At 47.6% G+C, this 16,314-nt stretch overlaps 1 protein-coding gene across 2 annotated transcripts in view; it reads right to left on the reverse strand.

Annotated features, from left to right (window-relative positions):
* The window catches only part of ENTPD3 (ectonucleoside triphosphate diphosphohydrolase 3), a 44,042-nt gene that overhangs the window by 10,121 nt on the left and 17,607 nt on the right, over window positions 1-16,314 (reverse strand). For both annotated transcript variants that reach the window (XM_053903954.1, XM_053903953.1), the window contains exons 4-8: window positions 12,160-12,310; window positions 9,421-9,580; window positions 8,197-8,430; window positions 1,424-1,696; window positions 1,139-1,249 (exon numbers count right to left, since the gene is read on the reverse strand). In XM_053903954.1, the coding sequence (XP_053759929.1) occupies window positions 1,139-1,249; window positions 1,424-1,696; window positions 8,197-8,430; window positions 9,421-9,580; window positions 12,160-12,310 (929 nt within the window). The remainder of the gene's footprint in view (window positions 1-1,138; window positions 1,250-1,423; window positions 1,697-8,196; window positions 8,431-9,420; window positions 9,581-12,159; window positions 12,311-16,314) is intronic.

Genomic DNA, 16,314 nt, shown 5'->3' on the forward strand with positions numbered 1-16,314 from the left:
GACGTTTAACCGACTGAGCCACCCAGGCGCCCCGAACACCGCGTTTTAAAGAACCTCACCACCTAGAACTTCATAAGACAATCACCACGAAATAATCGAATTGTATCATATCGTACAGCATCACGCGATAACCATCTCTAAGTTTACCGAGTGCTGCGTCTGTTACTGCACGCTGTTCTCACCATCGTGTCTGTGGCTGGAACGTTAATCCACAATGCAGGTGTGAGGTGGGTTCCCTTATTACCCCATTTTATGGATGTGGGGAAGGTAGAATGGCATGAAATCCAAATTCGGAACACACACGTGCTCACAAATGGAACATACTCGGATCTACTCCGTGTTTTGTACTGGTGTTGCCCTTTTCTCTTTATTTTATTTGTTAATTAATTAACTAATTAATTAATGTATTTATTTTAATTAAAAAAGATTTTTTTTTAACGTTTATTTATTTTTGAGAGACAGAGCATGAATGCGGGAGGGGCAGAGAGAGAGGGAGACCCAGAATCGGAAGCAGGCTCCAGGCTCCGAGCCATCAGCCCAGAGCCCGACGCGGGGCTTGAACTCACAGACTGTGAGATCGTGACCTGAGCCGAAGTCGGACGCTCAACCGACTGAGCCACCCAGGCGCCCCTATTTTATTTGTTAATTAATTAATGTATTTATTTTAATTTAAAAAGATTTTTTTTAACGTTTATTTATTTTTGAGAGACAGAGCATGAATGCGGGAGGGGCAGAGAGAGAGGGAGACCCAGAATCGGAAGCAGGCTCCAGGCTCTGAGCCGTCAGCACAGAGCCCGACGCGGGGCTTGAACTCACTATCAGTGAGATCATGACCTGAACTGAAGTCGGACACTCAACCGACTGAGCCACCCGGGCGCCCCTCTCTTTCCTTTTTTTTAATGTTTATTTATTTATTTTTGAGAGAGAGACTGAGCGAGTAGGGGAGGGACAGAGAGGGGGGATAGGCAATCTGGAGCAGGCTCTGCAGAGCTGGAGAATCTGTGCTGTCAGCAGCAGAGCCTGACGCAGGGCTCGAACTCGTGAACCGTGGGATCATGACTTGAGCCAAAACCCAGAGTCTGGCACTTAACCGACGGAGCCACCCGGGCACCCTGCCCCTTTCTCTTTAAATACTGACCTGGCTCCAGCTCTCTGAGCAGAAATCCCAGCTGCTTGAGTTGAAGGCACTGAGGGAGAAGCTCCCTGAGAGATTGAAAGCGCTGGCTGTGTAGTAGAACCCTGCAAATGCCTGGAAGGATGTAACACAGAAGGAAGTTAGTTCTCAGAATGGGACACACCATGGAGCTTTCAGGCTAGGGGAATAAGAGAGGGGGAAGCAGGTCAACAGAAGAGAAACAGAAAGGTGAGAAGTAAATACTCACTGGGGGGAAAAAGGACGCTTTTGGGCGGGTTTTGCTCTTACCACAAATGTCCCTTTAACTTTTGGCTGATAGACCCCATCAAAGGAACAGGCTTCCTGGTCACGGCAAGCTGTGAAGTCAAACAGGGAAGCCACCTTTTCCCTACACAGCGATGGGTCCCCGGTTCCTCCAACAGTGATGATGTCGTCAGGGTTGTAACTGACAGGCCTCAGGTCTGCTGTGCACAGGCTGTCAAATATGTAGCTCCCGGTGAAGGTGGTGAGATAATTCCGAGGGTAGCAGGGGTTGATGAGATTGGTTTTGGTGGGAGAATCCTGCAGGTACAAGAGTGAGGTGTCAGAAACCACTTTTTGGCGGGGGGTGGGGGATGGGGGGGCAAGTGTTCCCCTCTTGCAAATTCTCACTATTGTTACCCTCCAGTGCCAAGAGAGAAATGGATGAAAACATGCCATTCTGGGTCAGCCCGTGCCTGAAGGCAGCTCCCAGGTTGCCTCGATACGTCCAGTGGGGGTGGGTGAACAGTTAGCCCTGCACCAGCCACCACGCTGGGCTCTCGCTCACGTTACCGGACCCACGCCCCACGACAGTCCTGTGAAGCAGGTTTTAGGAAATCCATTTTGAGGAGAACACAAGACATGTTGAGATTAATTGATCATTTGGAACAGAATATTATCTATCCACCGACAAAATGACCCAGAAGTTTGCAAATAAGTATATTGTGAAAATGAGGGCTCCCTCCCCACCATGTCTAGCCACGAGATCCCCTCCTTAGAAGTAACCACTCTTGCCAGTTTTCGTGATTTCCTACCGGAGATTTTGTGTATAATTCTTGTACGCATACACAAATATCTTTTCTTCTCCTCCCTCTTCCTTCTTCTAAAAACTATAAATGGTAGTACTCTATACACAGTTACACCCGTTGCTGTTCTTACTGAAAAACGTATCTTCAGATCTTTCCGTTCACTGTACATATAGAATGGCCTCTTCTTTTTAGTAGCTGCATAGCCCTCTGCTGTACAAATTAACTACAATTTATTTAAGGTATCTCCTCTATGTGAACATTTAGATGGTTTCCGATCATTCTGCCATTATAAACAACGCTGCAACAAATATCCTTAGTCATAAAAATCTTTGATCCACTTGTAATTTATTTGGCATAAAGACTGTGGTAGAGACCTGACTTTACTTTTTCCAAATGACTATCCAGTATTTTACTTACTGGTGAAAAATGCTCCGTTTTATCTTATGCTAAATTCCAAAATGTGTAGGGTTCTATTTATGGACTCTCTTTTCTAAGGAATTGTATTTGAACTTTGCCCAATTTCAAAACCACTCATTTTGACTCAGTCACATTTTGGCTTCAGGCAATGTTTATTCCAACTCCTTTAATTTACTGATGAGGAAATTGAGGCACGTATCAAGGTAATGCAATCATTTAACAAAGGTCAGCGACAGGACTTCACACAAAATCCTACAGAAGTCCAACACTCATCCAGTATAACTCTAATGAGTGTCCTCCAGAAAGATCTTACTATGACTGAATCTGTGAAGGCAGCAAATAGGTTCCTCTCTGCTTCAATGGTATGAAAAAAAATCCATGGTTTCCAAAAATTGTTATGTGTAATTTGTAACATGTCGCACCAGGGTCACCCTGTGGTGGAAATACTATTTTAAAGGGAAAAAGAAAAGAAAAGAAACTAATACCCGGTTATTTAATTTCCCCCTCCAAATCTGACATGCTTTTAAGATACTTAAAATAAAATACATTATTTCTGGCGTGGCCTGGACAAGAAGCAAGATATAAATTGTTTCTGGCTTGGAACATACAAGCAGCTCAGGAAAGATGATTTCTGTGCTCTTTTTGGAGTTCGAATTATTTGTTATGCCTTCTTTAAATATAATTTGCCAATGGGCCAAGCTGTTCAGGCCCTCAACATGGAACAAATCTCGCCTGAACTTAGTATTTGCAGGACATTGGCACTAAAGGGTCAACCATTAGGCTTGAGAGCAAAAAAGGCCACTGGAAAACTATAGCATAACTTGATCTTAGGGTAAATCCTATGAAAAGTGGAAAAACAGTGATAGGAACTATTGTTAATATTGATAGAAACTATTCAAAAACACATAGGAAACTAATTTAAAAGGAAGGTACAGGACCCATAATGAAAACGATAAGTTTTACTGAAGGATGCAAACCAAGAACTAAATAATTGGAACAATATTTTGTAATTCTACACAGAAATTCCTAATATCATTAATAAGCCAGTATTTTACCAAAGTAATTTGCAGTCAATGCAACTGCAATCATAATCTCAATGAAAAAAAAGTTCCTCTTTGTTGCCACTTTAAACGATCTTGAAGCTTAAAATAAATGTCTGAGGGGCGCCTGGGTGGCTCAGTCGGTTGGGTGGCCGACTTCGGCTCAGGTCATGATCTCGCGGTCCGTGAGTTCGAGCCCCGCGTCGGGCTCTGGGCTGATGGCTCAGAGCCTGGAGCCTGCTTCCGATTCTGTGTCTCCCTCTCTCTCTGCCCCTTCCCCGTTCATGCTCTGTCTCTGTCTCAAAAATAAACGTTAAAAAAGAAATTTTTTAAAAAAAAAAAAAAAATAAAATAAAATAAATGTCTGAGAGTAGAAAAACAAACTTTTGCAACTAGAATAACATGATACTGGCTCAAGAATGGAAAAACAGGTGAATATAATAGGGAGTTCAGAAGCAGATCCTCATTATCCAAAGACTTATTAATGGAATGGCTCAGGATCCCTAAAATTCTCAGGTTGCAAAAGGTCATCACAACATTGTTGGTGGGAATCTGGATGGTTTTGTGTTGGAAGAGTGCCTATTTATCCACTTATATGAGAAATATACCTATCCTTTGATTTTTATCCTCTGGAAGTAAAGTCAGTAGTTCCTAAGGTTACGTGCACAAGAAGGTTTACGGTGTTATTGTGGCTGCAGCAAAACAGGACATAGCCTGTTGTCCATCAGGATCGGAATGGTTGACAAATTGTGAAATCTTAAAGGATCAAGAAAACCAGTTAGATATTGATCTGGAAAGTCTAGAATAACAATGTATCAAGCTGTGAACAGTGAAGACATTAGGTGACCAGCATTGGAAAGTCATTTTGACTTCAATGCGTTTTTTGCATGCTTTGACAGTTTCACAATAAAAATGCACTTTCTTTTATAAGCAAATGACCTATCTCATTTTTCTTTTTAAATAATGGTGCCTGGAATATTATGCGTCCATAAAAATAGTAAGTTCAGAGGCTACTGAGCAACACAGGCGATTGTTCATGATATATTGTTAGGTAAAAGAAAAAGCTGGAGGGGCGCCTGGTGGCTCAGTCGGTTAAGCGTCTGACCCGATTTCGGCCCAGGTCATGATCTCATGGTTTGTGAGATCAAGCCCCGTGTCGGGCTCTGTGCTGACAGTGTGGAGCCTGCTTGGGATTCTCTCTCCCTCTCTGCCCCTCCCTGCTCATGCTCTCTCTCTCTCTCTCAAAATAAATATATAAACGTTAGAAAAAAAGAAAAGGCTAGATATAAAACTATATATAGCATATGAAGCCAAATTTGTAAATATACATATTCATGCATGAAAAAAAAAACTGGAAGAAAATGCAACAGTATGTTTATGGTGGTTAATTCTAGGGTTCTTTGGTTTTATTATTTATATTTTTGTGTGTCTGTGTCTGCATTTTCTAATTTTTTTTTCACTGAACATGTTTTACTTTAAAAATAGAAGAGGGGCTCCTGGGTGGCTCAGTCAGTTAAGCGGCCGACTTCGGCTCAGGTCACGATCTCGCGGTCCGAGAGTTCGAGCCCCACGTCGGGCTCTGTGCTGGCAGCTCGGAGCCTGGAGCCTGTTTCAGATTCTGTGTCTCCCTCTCTCTGACCCTCCCCCGTTCATGCTGTGTCTCTCTCTGTCTCAAAAATAAATAAACGTTAAAAAAATTGTTTTTTAAAAACAGAAGAAAAAGTATTAAAGAGGGGAAGAAAGAAAGCAAATGCGCGTCCTTAGCATCTACAAATGCTGTCACCCTGGGGCCACTGGAGGCTTGTTCATATGACAACAGGCTGCAAAGTAGGGCTCCGGGTACCATCCACACCAGACTGGGACACATGAGGAAACCAGATCCAGACCTGGTGGAATTTACTCAGCCAGTGTTCATGATGTAATAATCTTTGTGAACCTTCTAGGCCGGGGCTTGGCAACATGTATTTGGCACATGGAAGTACTGGCCAGGCAGGTCGGGACGTGCATTTGTGGGTGATCGTCAGCGCACTTGGATCCTTTCCCTCACCTGAGTCAGAGGCTTTGCGGGCAGAGCCACCTTCTCAGGCATCCGGAGCCTACCAGGCAAGTTGGAGAGCTGCCCCTGTCCCTCTGAACGGACTGTCCACATTAGAGGGTGGGATCGCCCACCTCTGCCCCCAGGCCAGGCTCACGCCTTGAGACCTACGTTCTCAAACCCAAGTGAGACCTCAGACAGGTGGAGTATTGGCTTCTCTGCTGTAGGTTCTTGGATACATGGATAATCATTCTTTTTTAAAATTTTTTTATTGTTTATTTTTGAGAGGACGGGAGGGACGGGGTGGGCGGAGAGAATCCCAAGCAGGCTCTGCACTGTCAGCACAGAGCTGGACGGACATGGGGCTCGATCTCACAAACCATGAGATCATGACCTAAGCCAAAATCAAGAGTCAGATGCTTAACTGCCTGAGCCACCCGGGTACCCCGACATAGATAATCATTTTTTTTTTTAAATTTTTAATGTTTATTTATTTTTGAGAAAGAGAGAATGAGCAGGGGGAGGGGCAGAGAGAGAAGGAAACACAGAATCCGAAGCAGGCTCCAGGCTCTGAGCTGTCGGCATGGAACCCGATGCAGGGCTCGAACCCACGAGCAGCGAGATCATGACCTTAGCCGAAGTGGGACGTTCAACCGACTGAGCCACCCAGGCGCTCCAATAATCACTCTTTAATAAACTTTGTAAAAATAAACACATGCACACATTTTCCTCAGGGCCAGTCGAATTTAAGAGGTTAGCTTCTCTGACCTTCACTCCCTCTGGGAAAAGGATGATTTCACCTGCCCCCTCTCCTGTTTCGAGTTCAGAGGAGCCCCCTGCCCTCTGCCCCCACTAGGGTCACAACTGGAGGGAGAGGCATTAAGCATTGCCAGAAATAAAAGGAGATGGAGAAAAGAGGTGTTTCCAGAGTTTCTCTCCTGGACAGAAGAGCATGTTGGCTGAAGTACGTTAGCAAGCGATCAGGGATGAGTAGAGGTCATGGAGACCTTGCTAGGGAGGATCGATCCGGTTCCCTGTGGGGCTCCCTTTGGCCAAGTGGGGGTGGTGTGAGTCTGGGGTGGGCACTGGGTCTCCCGAGCCCCAAGGGCTGCCTGCAGGGTCCCCCGCTCTGTCCTCCCCAGGTAGTGTGCAGCCTCTCCCAACAAGGCCTGTCACACTCATGTGCACCGGGGCTCCAGCCTTTCCTGCGAGGCTCAAAGTTTTGGGGAGCGGCCGGATCCGGAGGTGAATTCTCACGCACATCCCTGCATGACTACTCAGTAAATGCAGGGGTCTGAAGATGTCAGTTTTGCCGATGGCACTTTGCTGAGCCAGCCCATTGTTCCCTCAGGCTAGTGGCTGGGGGGGGGGGGGGGGCACTGCTTCCTTCCTCAGCTGCCCAAGTAGGCGGGAGGGGTGGGGATTAACCAAGGGTGCTGTGTCCACTATGTTCACAGGCTGACCCAGCCCTTGTCCCCTGCCCCTGGGTCTCACCAGAAGCCAGGATCTGTGGCCTCTGGCTGGCCTCATGCCCCTCTAGGTGGTCAAAGTCCCTTTCTTTCATTTTCATTTTCCCTGCTCAGCCATGCATGGTTGAGACTGATGTCCCCCGAGCACTGGAATTTGGGGTCTAGGGTATCCCTGGAGTCAGTGCTGACTGACACACACACCACACTAACACTGAGTTTATATTAACGACAACCTCGGGGCGCCTGGGTGGCTCCGTCGGTTGGGCGTCCGACTTCGGCTCAGGTCATGATCTCACCATCCGTGGGTTCGAGCCCCGCGTCGGGCTCTGTGCTGACCGCTCGGAGCCTGGAGCCTGCTTCGGATTCTGTGTCTCCCTCTCTCTCTTCCCCTCCCCCGCTCAAGCTCTGTCTCTGCCTCTCTCAAAAAAATAAACATTAAAGAAATAATAATTCTATATTAATGACAAGCTTCCAGTTGATGCCTGAAGAAGCCGTCTGGGCCAAGGGACAGTTACTGTGTCAATTACTGACCAATGTGATGGCATTCGGTTACTCCCAAATCCCACCGTACAAAGGGCATCAAACCTACCTAATATAGGCCCATCTAAAAGGAGGCCGCACCCGGGGAGGGCTCAGTCCTCTCCCCTGTCAGCAAGTATTTCTCTTGGGACCACTTTCATTATCTTGTCAGCACTCGGGGGAGTCACAAGATTCTCAGGTTTATTTAGCTGTTGGTTTCAAGCCGCTTGTGTCCGCAAAGGGATCCCAGGTCTTGCATCGTTTGCCAAACATCTGGTGCCCTGTAATTTCCCTAGACTTCGGACTCAAATACACTGGAAGTGGTCAGTACAACGCAGGGAGCGGGCGAGCAAGCTTGGACCCCCGTGAGTGAACTGGCAAACTGGTCTTGTTTCCGATCCCATCAGAAGATGGATGGGCAGACCCCAGAAGGCGCCCTCCCCTCCAGACCCCCAAAGGAACGCCTGCTGCCCGCCCCTCCCCTTCCCCTCCACCCGCCCTCCCCACCCCCCCACCCCCCCGGCTCAGGTACCTGAAGAAGTATGGCCAGAAACCTCTTCTCAGCCTCATTGCGGCCGTAGCACTGGAAGCTATGTGTGTAGAGCGAGTACACATAGCCGTAGAGGGACACTTTCATGATATGGCTGCTGTTCAGCCCCACCTTGTCTCCGGCCACGAAGGATATTTGGGTAGAGGCACCGCCTAAATCCAGGGCACCTGTGGTCTCCACTCCATTTGGATGCACCCACATATGCCACAGGTTCTTCTGCACGGTGGGGAAAGGAAACAAGAGAAAAGGCCAGAGGCACCATCTCTGTTTGCCCGGGACTCTCCACCCAAGGCCCAGCTCTTTTTGCTAAGAAGTCTGACATGAGCATCTGGAGGCCAAAACGCTCTTTTATTTCAAGGGTGGCGAACTCAAATGCTTCCAGGGGCTAGACAGGCAACATGAACGAACGAGGTAGGTTAGGTGGGGACGACAGGGAAGGTTAGGTGGGGGACTGTGGCAAACTGGGGACCGCACGAGCCACGTTCTGTTCCGGTCTAGCCACACTCTTCCGGTTGGTTATTGCCAACGTGAGCCCACTGGGACCAGTGCTTCCAGCTTTTGCGGGTTGTGGGGGTCAGGGAAAGCTAGAAATGTGCATTTGTATATGACATTTCTTCGTGTGTGTGTGTGTGTGTGTGTGAGTGTGACGTTTCTAAAATATGAACTGTTGGCAATTAACTAAAATTTAAGAATATATTTGAGGGGGAACAAGATAGGTGTTGGGCTGGATAAGGCTCATGTCCTCTGTAACACGGTGATTGTCCCTGGGGGTCAGCTTTCCTTTGCACAAGGGGCAGGGCAGGGTAAGGGACCCGGGGACACAGGATGGTTTGGGAAGCAGACTGCCTGAGGGCTCTGGAAGTTCCAGAGGGCTGTGGAGCTTCTTAGAAGAGTCATTCTCCAGCTACCCTTCAAAAAACCCATAGCCTTTAGATTTAGATCCCCCCACCTCCAATTTCTTATCGGCTAGTAAAGTGATGATATTCCCTCTCCCCTGTGCATTTGGTCCTATTTACGATGCAGTTTTTGCCCCAGCTCTATGTGTATTTTCTTGGCTATTGTCTCATCGTTGTTTCCTCAATGCAGTAGATGATAGGGATGACACAGGACAGATGCCCCTGTCAGCATGCACCTCTGCTTAAGTGACCACCCACAGGGGACGGGATAGATAGCAAAATTAAAAACCATGCATTTGTTTTCACACACCTCCAGGAAATTTCCCATTAAATAGTTGGCTGTAATCCATCCATATATCCCTTCCTCTTGCCCAGAAATGATTTGAGCACCCCTAAAATCAAAGGGCTGGGACTTGAAGTAGTTTTGGATGCTGGCAAGGACTTCATTAGCTGCTGTTTCATTCTGTAACCTATGCAAGGCACAGAACACAAAAGGCTGAGTGCCTGGACAAGAGAGTCTTCAAATAATGTCACTCAGGTGAAAAGGCAAACCTCCCCACCCCTCTGCTGGCAGGGATGATTTTCCAGATGTGTGCAAAACTGGCAACGTTTCACAAGTCAAAACCTCCCAGGCAACCAAGGAAGATGCCCTTGTTACCTGTCAACACCGCCAAGCAGACAGCTTTATGTAAAAACACCCCTTGTTCTCTCCTCCCCTACCTGTTCCTGTCTTGTTCGCTAGCAACCAGCTGGTCAAAAGGGCCTTCTGCTTAATCACCATTGCTCTGTCTCAGATCAGCACAGGAAAGGGGGTTGGTGAAGGCATAGGGGTGGCATAAGGAATCCGCCGGGGGCATCATATAGAGGAGCCCTCATCAGGCCAGAAGGAAGGGGGATCTTTAGGAGGAGGGGGGAAAGAAAGAGGGTTAGGCGTTCAGCAGTCTCTGCTTTGCTCTCAGGGAAGGCTTCATCATGAGGGTATATAACGGCTATCATGGCCGTCATTGGATTGGAATCCATCAGTGCGCTGACCCACGGGAAAGTGGAAACATAGTATTCTAATATCACCCATGACGGGGCATTATACTATTGTTCATTGGCTGCCATTTTACCTTATGGAAGCACATTCACTTGGGAGGGTACCTCCCCTTTCATCACGGGGTTAAGAAAACCGGGGCACTGGCTCACTATTGGCTCAAGGAGGAGAAAGAGCCATGCCACAAGCTGAGGTCCATTCTAATTCAGCCACAAGTGATCACTGTTTGGAAAATAATCCAAGAATCTTCCTAGTTTTATCAGTTCCCCTCCCAGAGGATTCTCATTAAATGCTTTTTTTTTTTTTTTTTAATAGTCGACTTTTCTCTCAATGGAAACATCAGCTAGATCCTCAGAAGGAATGGATTACCATCAGAAAGTTTTACAAGGAGGAGTTAATATTTAATTTATTCAAATGGGACATTCACTGTTTTCCCAAGTGGCGAACTTCCTATTCCACGGTTTTTGTCAGGGCCCGTAAGTCACAGAGTCTTCTAATTATTCCTCACTGAGAGGAGTGGGAGAAAAAGCAACTAAGAGAAAGTCGGATGCTTTGTTTCCATAAAAAAGGAAAAGGCAGAAGGAAGGCATTTCTGTATCATTTGTTTCAGGTAAACGCAATCATTTTGAAACACCCTGCAGATTCCAAGCAGGGCAAAGACATGCAACTTTCTCCCACGTTCTGTTCGGTCAACGAGGATAGAGGGATAGAAACAAGGAGAGGAAAACCTCAAGGAACAGGCCCAATCCAACCGAGTGATTTCTTTTAATCATCATGTTAAAGTGGCCCTGTTTGTTTGTTTCGGTGTATCTTCTTTATGCCCACACATACAATTTTATGTTACTGGCACCACAGACAAAGTGGCTTTGAAGCAATATGAGGGTCATCTTTGGGGGATAAAGCCTTATTTTCAAAGTTCAGAGCAGGCTTTACCCTGCGTAGATTTAAGTTTGATTAAAAAAAAAAAAACAAAACTATCTTTCTTGGGGCGCCTGGGTGGCTCAGTCGCTTGAGTGTCTGGGTCTTAATTTCGGCTCAGGTCATGATCTCAAGGTTCGTGAGTCTGAGTCCCACATCAGGCTCTGTGCTGACCATGCAGAGCCTACTTGAGATCCTCTGTCTCCCTCTCTCTCTGCCTTTCCCCTGTGAGCTCTCTCTCTCTCTCTCTCTCTCAAAAATAGACATTAAAGAAAAAGAAATATATTCTCTTAAAAAATAAAAATAAAAACTATTTTTCCTTTATTTCAAGGTCAAGGAGCTACAATAATGGGGGAAAAAAAGAGAGATCGAAAGGGCACTTGAACACAGTGCAACTGGGCTAAAAGTCATGGCTACAAATCTAGAAGGAACTGCTAAATTGAATGAAATGAGCTGTTTGTTTCCTGATAGCTGCAAAGGCTTTGCCTGAGGTGAAGGGCAGAAATTCCACTGATTTTTTTAGAGGGAGGAGAGGGGCAGAGAATCCTAAGCAGACTCCACATCAGTGTGGAGCCTGACACGGGGCTCGATCTCACAACCGTGAGATCGTGAGCGGAGCTGAAATCAAGAGTCGGACGCTGAACTGACTGAACCACCCAGGCGCCCCAGTGAAAAACCACTCTTGTAAAGCAGATTGCAGCGAGATCGTGTACGTGAGTAGACGCCACGTAACTGTGGGTCGCACTCAGGGTGGCTGCTAGCACACCGGGGTCAGAAGACCAGGCATCCAAAACAGTTTTTACTTTTCTAAAAAACTAGAGGTATACCCCATGGGATTTCACGTCACCTGCCTTTTTTTTCCCCAGAGTTCTCGGGAAAATCACCAAGGTGGAGGGAATCCATTTTAGAGCAGTTTCTTTCTGGGTATTAAAATAAAGACTAAAAGCGTCCCAACTTTTAAAGCCTAAATTTATGGCAGAATATGGGCTTCTTTCTTTCGGATCTGTCCCCAGGCAGAGAGTTTCATTCTTGGCAAGGCTCCACACATTCTTGATTTCGGTCAGATGGGCTCCGTGGGGCCACCCCAGCCCTTACCTCAGCAAGCGCATCCCCGCCGTGGCCCCCAGGTAAATGCGGGTGGATCTATGGAGGTGGGCTGGAATCTGCCCCTGGACTTTTTGCATGCAGTCCTCAAAGGCTTTGGGCACATCTTGGGGGTGTTTCCCATAGCTGGAGATCCCAGAGCCTGAGGAGCAAGCAGTCAGCACTTCTTAGCATTCCCAGGAACCAACAAGAGCAACACAACTTCGAAATAAACACCAAATCGGCTTTGGGAATCAGTGGGCTCGAGTGGGGGGATGTGCTGAGTCCCGTGTGGTCACACTGAAGTGTCAACTCCCCAAATACGGAAGGAAGGAATTACAAAAGCGAAAAAATGAAACAGGAGCCGCTTAAGAAAAAGGTCTCATTACGGAAATTTCAAACATCAATAAAAGTAGGGAAGAAGGTATAATGGACCCCCTTGTGCCCACCTCCCAGCTCTCACAATGATCACCTCTGGTGTCGTCCGTCTCTCCCTACAGAGCGAACTGCAGAGATGGTATTATTTCATTCTTTTTTTTTTTTTTTAATTTTTTTTTAACGTTTATTTATTCTTGAGACAGAGAGAGACACAGCATGAACGGGGGAGGGGCAGAGAGAGAGGGAGACACAGAATCGGAAGCAGGCTCCAGGCTCCGAGCCATCAGCCCAGAGCCCGACGCGGGGCTCGAACCCGCGGACCGCGAGATCGTGACCTGAGCCGAAGTCGGACGCCTAACCGACTGAGCCACCCAGGAGCCCCAATTTAAAAAATTTTTAATGTGTATTTGTTTTTGAGGGAGAGACAGAGCATGAGTGGGGGAGGGACAGAGAGAGAGGGAGACACAGAATCTGAACCAGGGTCCAGGCTCTGAGCCGTCAGCTGTCAAACTCGGGAACAGAGAGATCATGACCTGAGCCAATGTCAGATGCTCAACTGACTGAGCTACCCAGGCGCCCCTAAAGATTTCATTTTTAAGTGATCTCTACATACAACGCAGGGCTCGAACCTACAACTCCAAGATCAAGAGTCACACGCTCCACTGACTGAGCCAGCCAGGTGCTCTAGTAAATTCACTTCTTCACAGAACTTCCACCCAATGGGTTTTGAGACACACAGTAAAAGGTGGGACAGGAAAAATGAAACAAAAATTCAAATCTATTCCATGCGTGCAAACATAGAGGGGAAAAAAGGAATCTTGTCATGATTTATCTTCAGGAAACGTTGTGGCATAACTATATGTGATTTAAGATGTTATCCTAAACATTAAATATGAAAGAGTACCAAAAAGTCCACGTTTATCAATGTCGACAAGAAATAACACAGCTAGAGAGACCTATAACTCAAACAAACCCATGACAGGGTTCCTCGGCTTGGTCAGAAATCTCCATGAAGCTGAAATGAACGATCACAGAAAGAATTGAAAGTAGAGTTAGGCAAGAATTCTTTTAAAGCGGCGTGAGCCCCTGCCTGCTACTACGCCTGTAGAAATGAACAGAACCAAATTCTAGTTAAGGTGCCCGTTTTCTCCTTTTCCCTCCCTCTCTCCCTCCCCCCACCTCTCTCTTTTTCTCTCCCAGTTTGTTTGAATTAGAGTCCAAATAAATTCCATCCATTCCAGTTGGCTTGTGTGTCTCTTGAGTCTCTCTTTTTTAAAAGATTATTTATTTATTTTGAGAGAGAGAGAGAGAGAGAGCGTGCACTCATGCACAAGTGGAGGAGGGGAAGAGAGAGAGAGAGGGAGAGGGAGAGGGAGAGGGAGAGAGAGAGAGAGAGAGAGAGAGAGAGAGAGAGAATCCCAAGCAGGCTCTGCACAGCCAGGGCACAGCCCCATGCAGGGCTCAAACCCATGAACCCCGAGATCATGACCTGAGCCGCAATCAGACGCTTAACCGACCGAGCCGCCCAGGCGCCCGGGCTCTACTTTCAAAATACCTCTCAGATCTGAGCACTTCCTCCCCTCCCTCCCCAGCACTGTTCTAGATCAGTTTCTGCACGTTGCCACTACCCCCATTTGGGGCCGGACAGTTCTTTGCTGTGGGGCCGTCCTGCGCACTGCGCAGTGTTTAGCCGCATCCCTGGCCACCACTAGATGCCAGAAGTATCCCCAACCCCAGTGGGGACATCCAAAAATGTCCCCAGACATTGTTAGATGTTCTCTGGGGAGCAAACTCGCCCCACGCTGACAAGTACAGTCTCCGCCAGACCACCATCAAGTCATAACTTCATGACATCATAACTTCATGACGTCATAATAGCCCTGGTGACCCTGCTTCCGGTCGCAGCCTCTGACTCCATGTTCTACATCCAGAATGCTCCGTGAAACATAGAGGTCATATCCATGTTAGTCCCCTGACCAGAATCTCCTAGTGGCCTCCCAGGATACTCCGAGGAAGCCGCATCTGAGCGCAAGTCAGACGCCTCACTGCAGCTCAGGGCCTCCACGAGCTGGCCTTGGCCGAAGTTCTGGCCTCATCTCTCACCTTTCGTCCTCCTATTCATCCTGCCCCAGCCACACTGGCCCCTCTGCCTTTCCTAGAAAATGCCGAGCGGCTTCCACCCCTGGCCTTCTCCCTTGCCGGGCCCTCTGTTGAGCACATTCTTCCCTCAAAAATGTGTACGGCTCACACTTTGCCTCTGCGTAACTGTCCCCTCCTTTGTCCTTCCCTGATGATCCTGTCAAAAACAGCAGGACCGCTCTCTGTCCGCCTACCTCGCTGCTTTCTCCGTACAGCACTTCTCCCTGACGTGTTTCATACCCATTTATTTCTGATCTATCGCCTCGATTCGAATGCAAGTTCCACAACAGCACAGACTGTATATTTTATTTACCTATTTATCTTTTATTTTTAATTTATTGTTATCTATTTTTTTTTAAGTTTTTATGTTTATTTTTGAGAGACAGAGAGTGCGTGAGCAGGGGAGGGGGAGAGAAAGGGAGACACAGAATCGGAAGCAGGCTCCAGGCTCTGAGCTGTCAGCACAGAACCCGACGCGGGGCGTGAACTCATGAACGGTGAGATCATGACTTGAGCCGAAGTTGGATGCTTAACCGACTTGAGCCGCCCAGGCGCCCCTATTTTTTATTTACTTTTAAGTAAGCTCTGTGCCCAACGTGGGGCTTGAACTCATGACCCCAAGATCAAGAGTCAGATGCTCCACCGACTGAGCCAGCCCGGTGCCCCTGTATATTTCAGTGTGGAATCCCCAGTGTCAAGAACAGTTACCAGCAAACAGTTGGCACTCAATACATATTTATGAAATAAATGAATCAATCAATCAGTCAATGAGATTTTCAAACCAGTATGAAACTCTATACTAAGGGGATCATGCAGTTCAATCTGGATCGGCCAGAGCTGGTCTCTGGAAAGGGACTGGTTAGGAACCTTGCTGGAATGTCAAAACTTGGGGTATCTGAGCATGTCACCTGAGACCTATTTGCATAAGGTCCCATAAGCCTCCTAGAGGGAAGACGGGATTGGGCTCATGGGATCATGGGCTCATGGGATCCTGGGATTCACAACCCTAAGAAAGGAGGGTTGGAACTGCTATTCCAGTCTGGAGAAAGGCGGCTGGACAGATGACACAAAACTTACTCGAGGATATGTACCCAGGCAAAGGATGCTTTCAAAACTGTAATGGCCAGGTCCCCAAAGCAACTCCTTAAGGCATTTCAATGGAGGAGATGGCTACACTTAGGCCCCAGTAGAGTTCAAGCACTGGTTTAAAGGGAACACGTGAATGTCCTTTGTGGGAGGAGATAGCAGCAGGCTTGAGAACCGCACACCGCGAAAGACAGGAGGGGCGTGTAGGGGACCGGTGCCCTCCGGTGCCTTTCCTGTCCGCGAAAGACAGGAGGGGCGTGTAGGGGACCGGTGCCCTCCGTAAAGCCTCCTTGGCTTTACGACAAGCAGCCAGAGCTTCAGACACCAGCATGGGGACCAGCAGCTAAGGCAGCACCCGGTGAACTCAGGAAAACAGCGGCAAGTGAGGAGTGATGATACGCACCAGGTCCCTCCTCGCCCACAAGAAAGAAATCTCCAAGAGCCTGGGTATCCGGGAAACACTGCAGGGCAAGCAAGCGTTCACCACCCCCTCAGACTGGCCAAGGCAGGGGAGCCCTGGGAAATTTGCAACTGGGAAACCAGAAACCCAAATTATCCTTGGAG

Source organism: Panthera pardus, unplaced genomic scaffold (genome assembly GCF_024362965.1).
Source record: "Panthera pardus isolate Hobbes unplaced genomic scaffold, ASM2436296v1 HiC_scaffold_16, whole genome shotgun sequence".
Taxonomy (NCBI): Eukaryota; Metazoa; Chordata; class Mammalia; order Carnivora; family Felidae; genus Panthera; species Panthera pardus.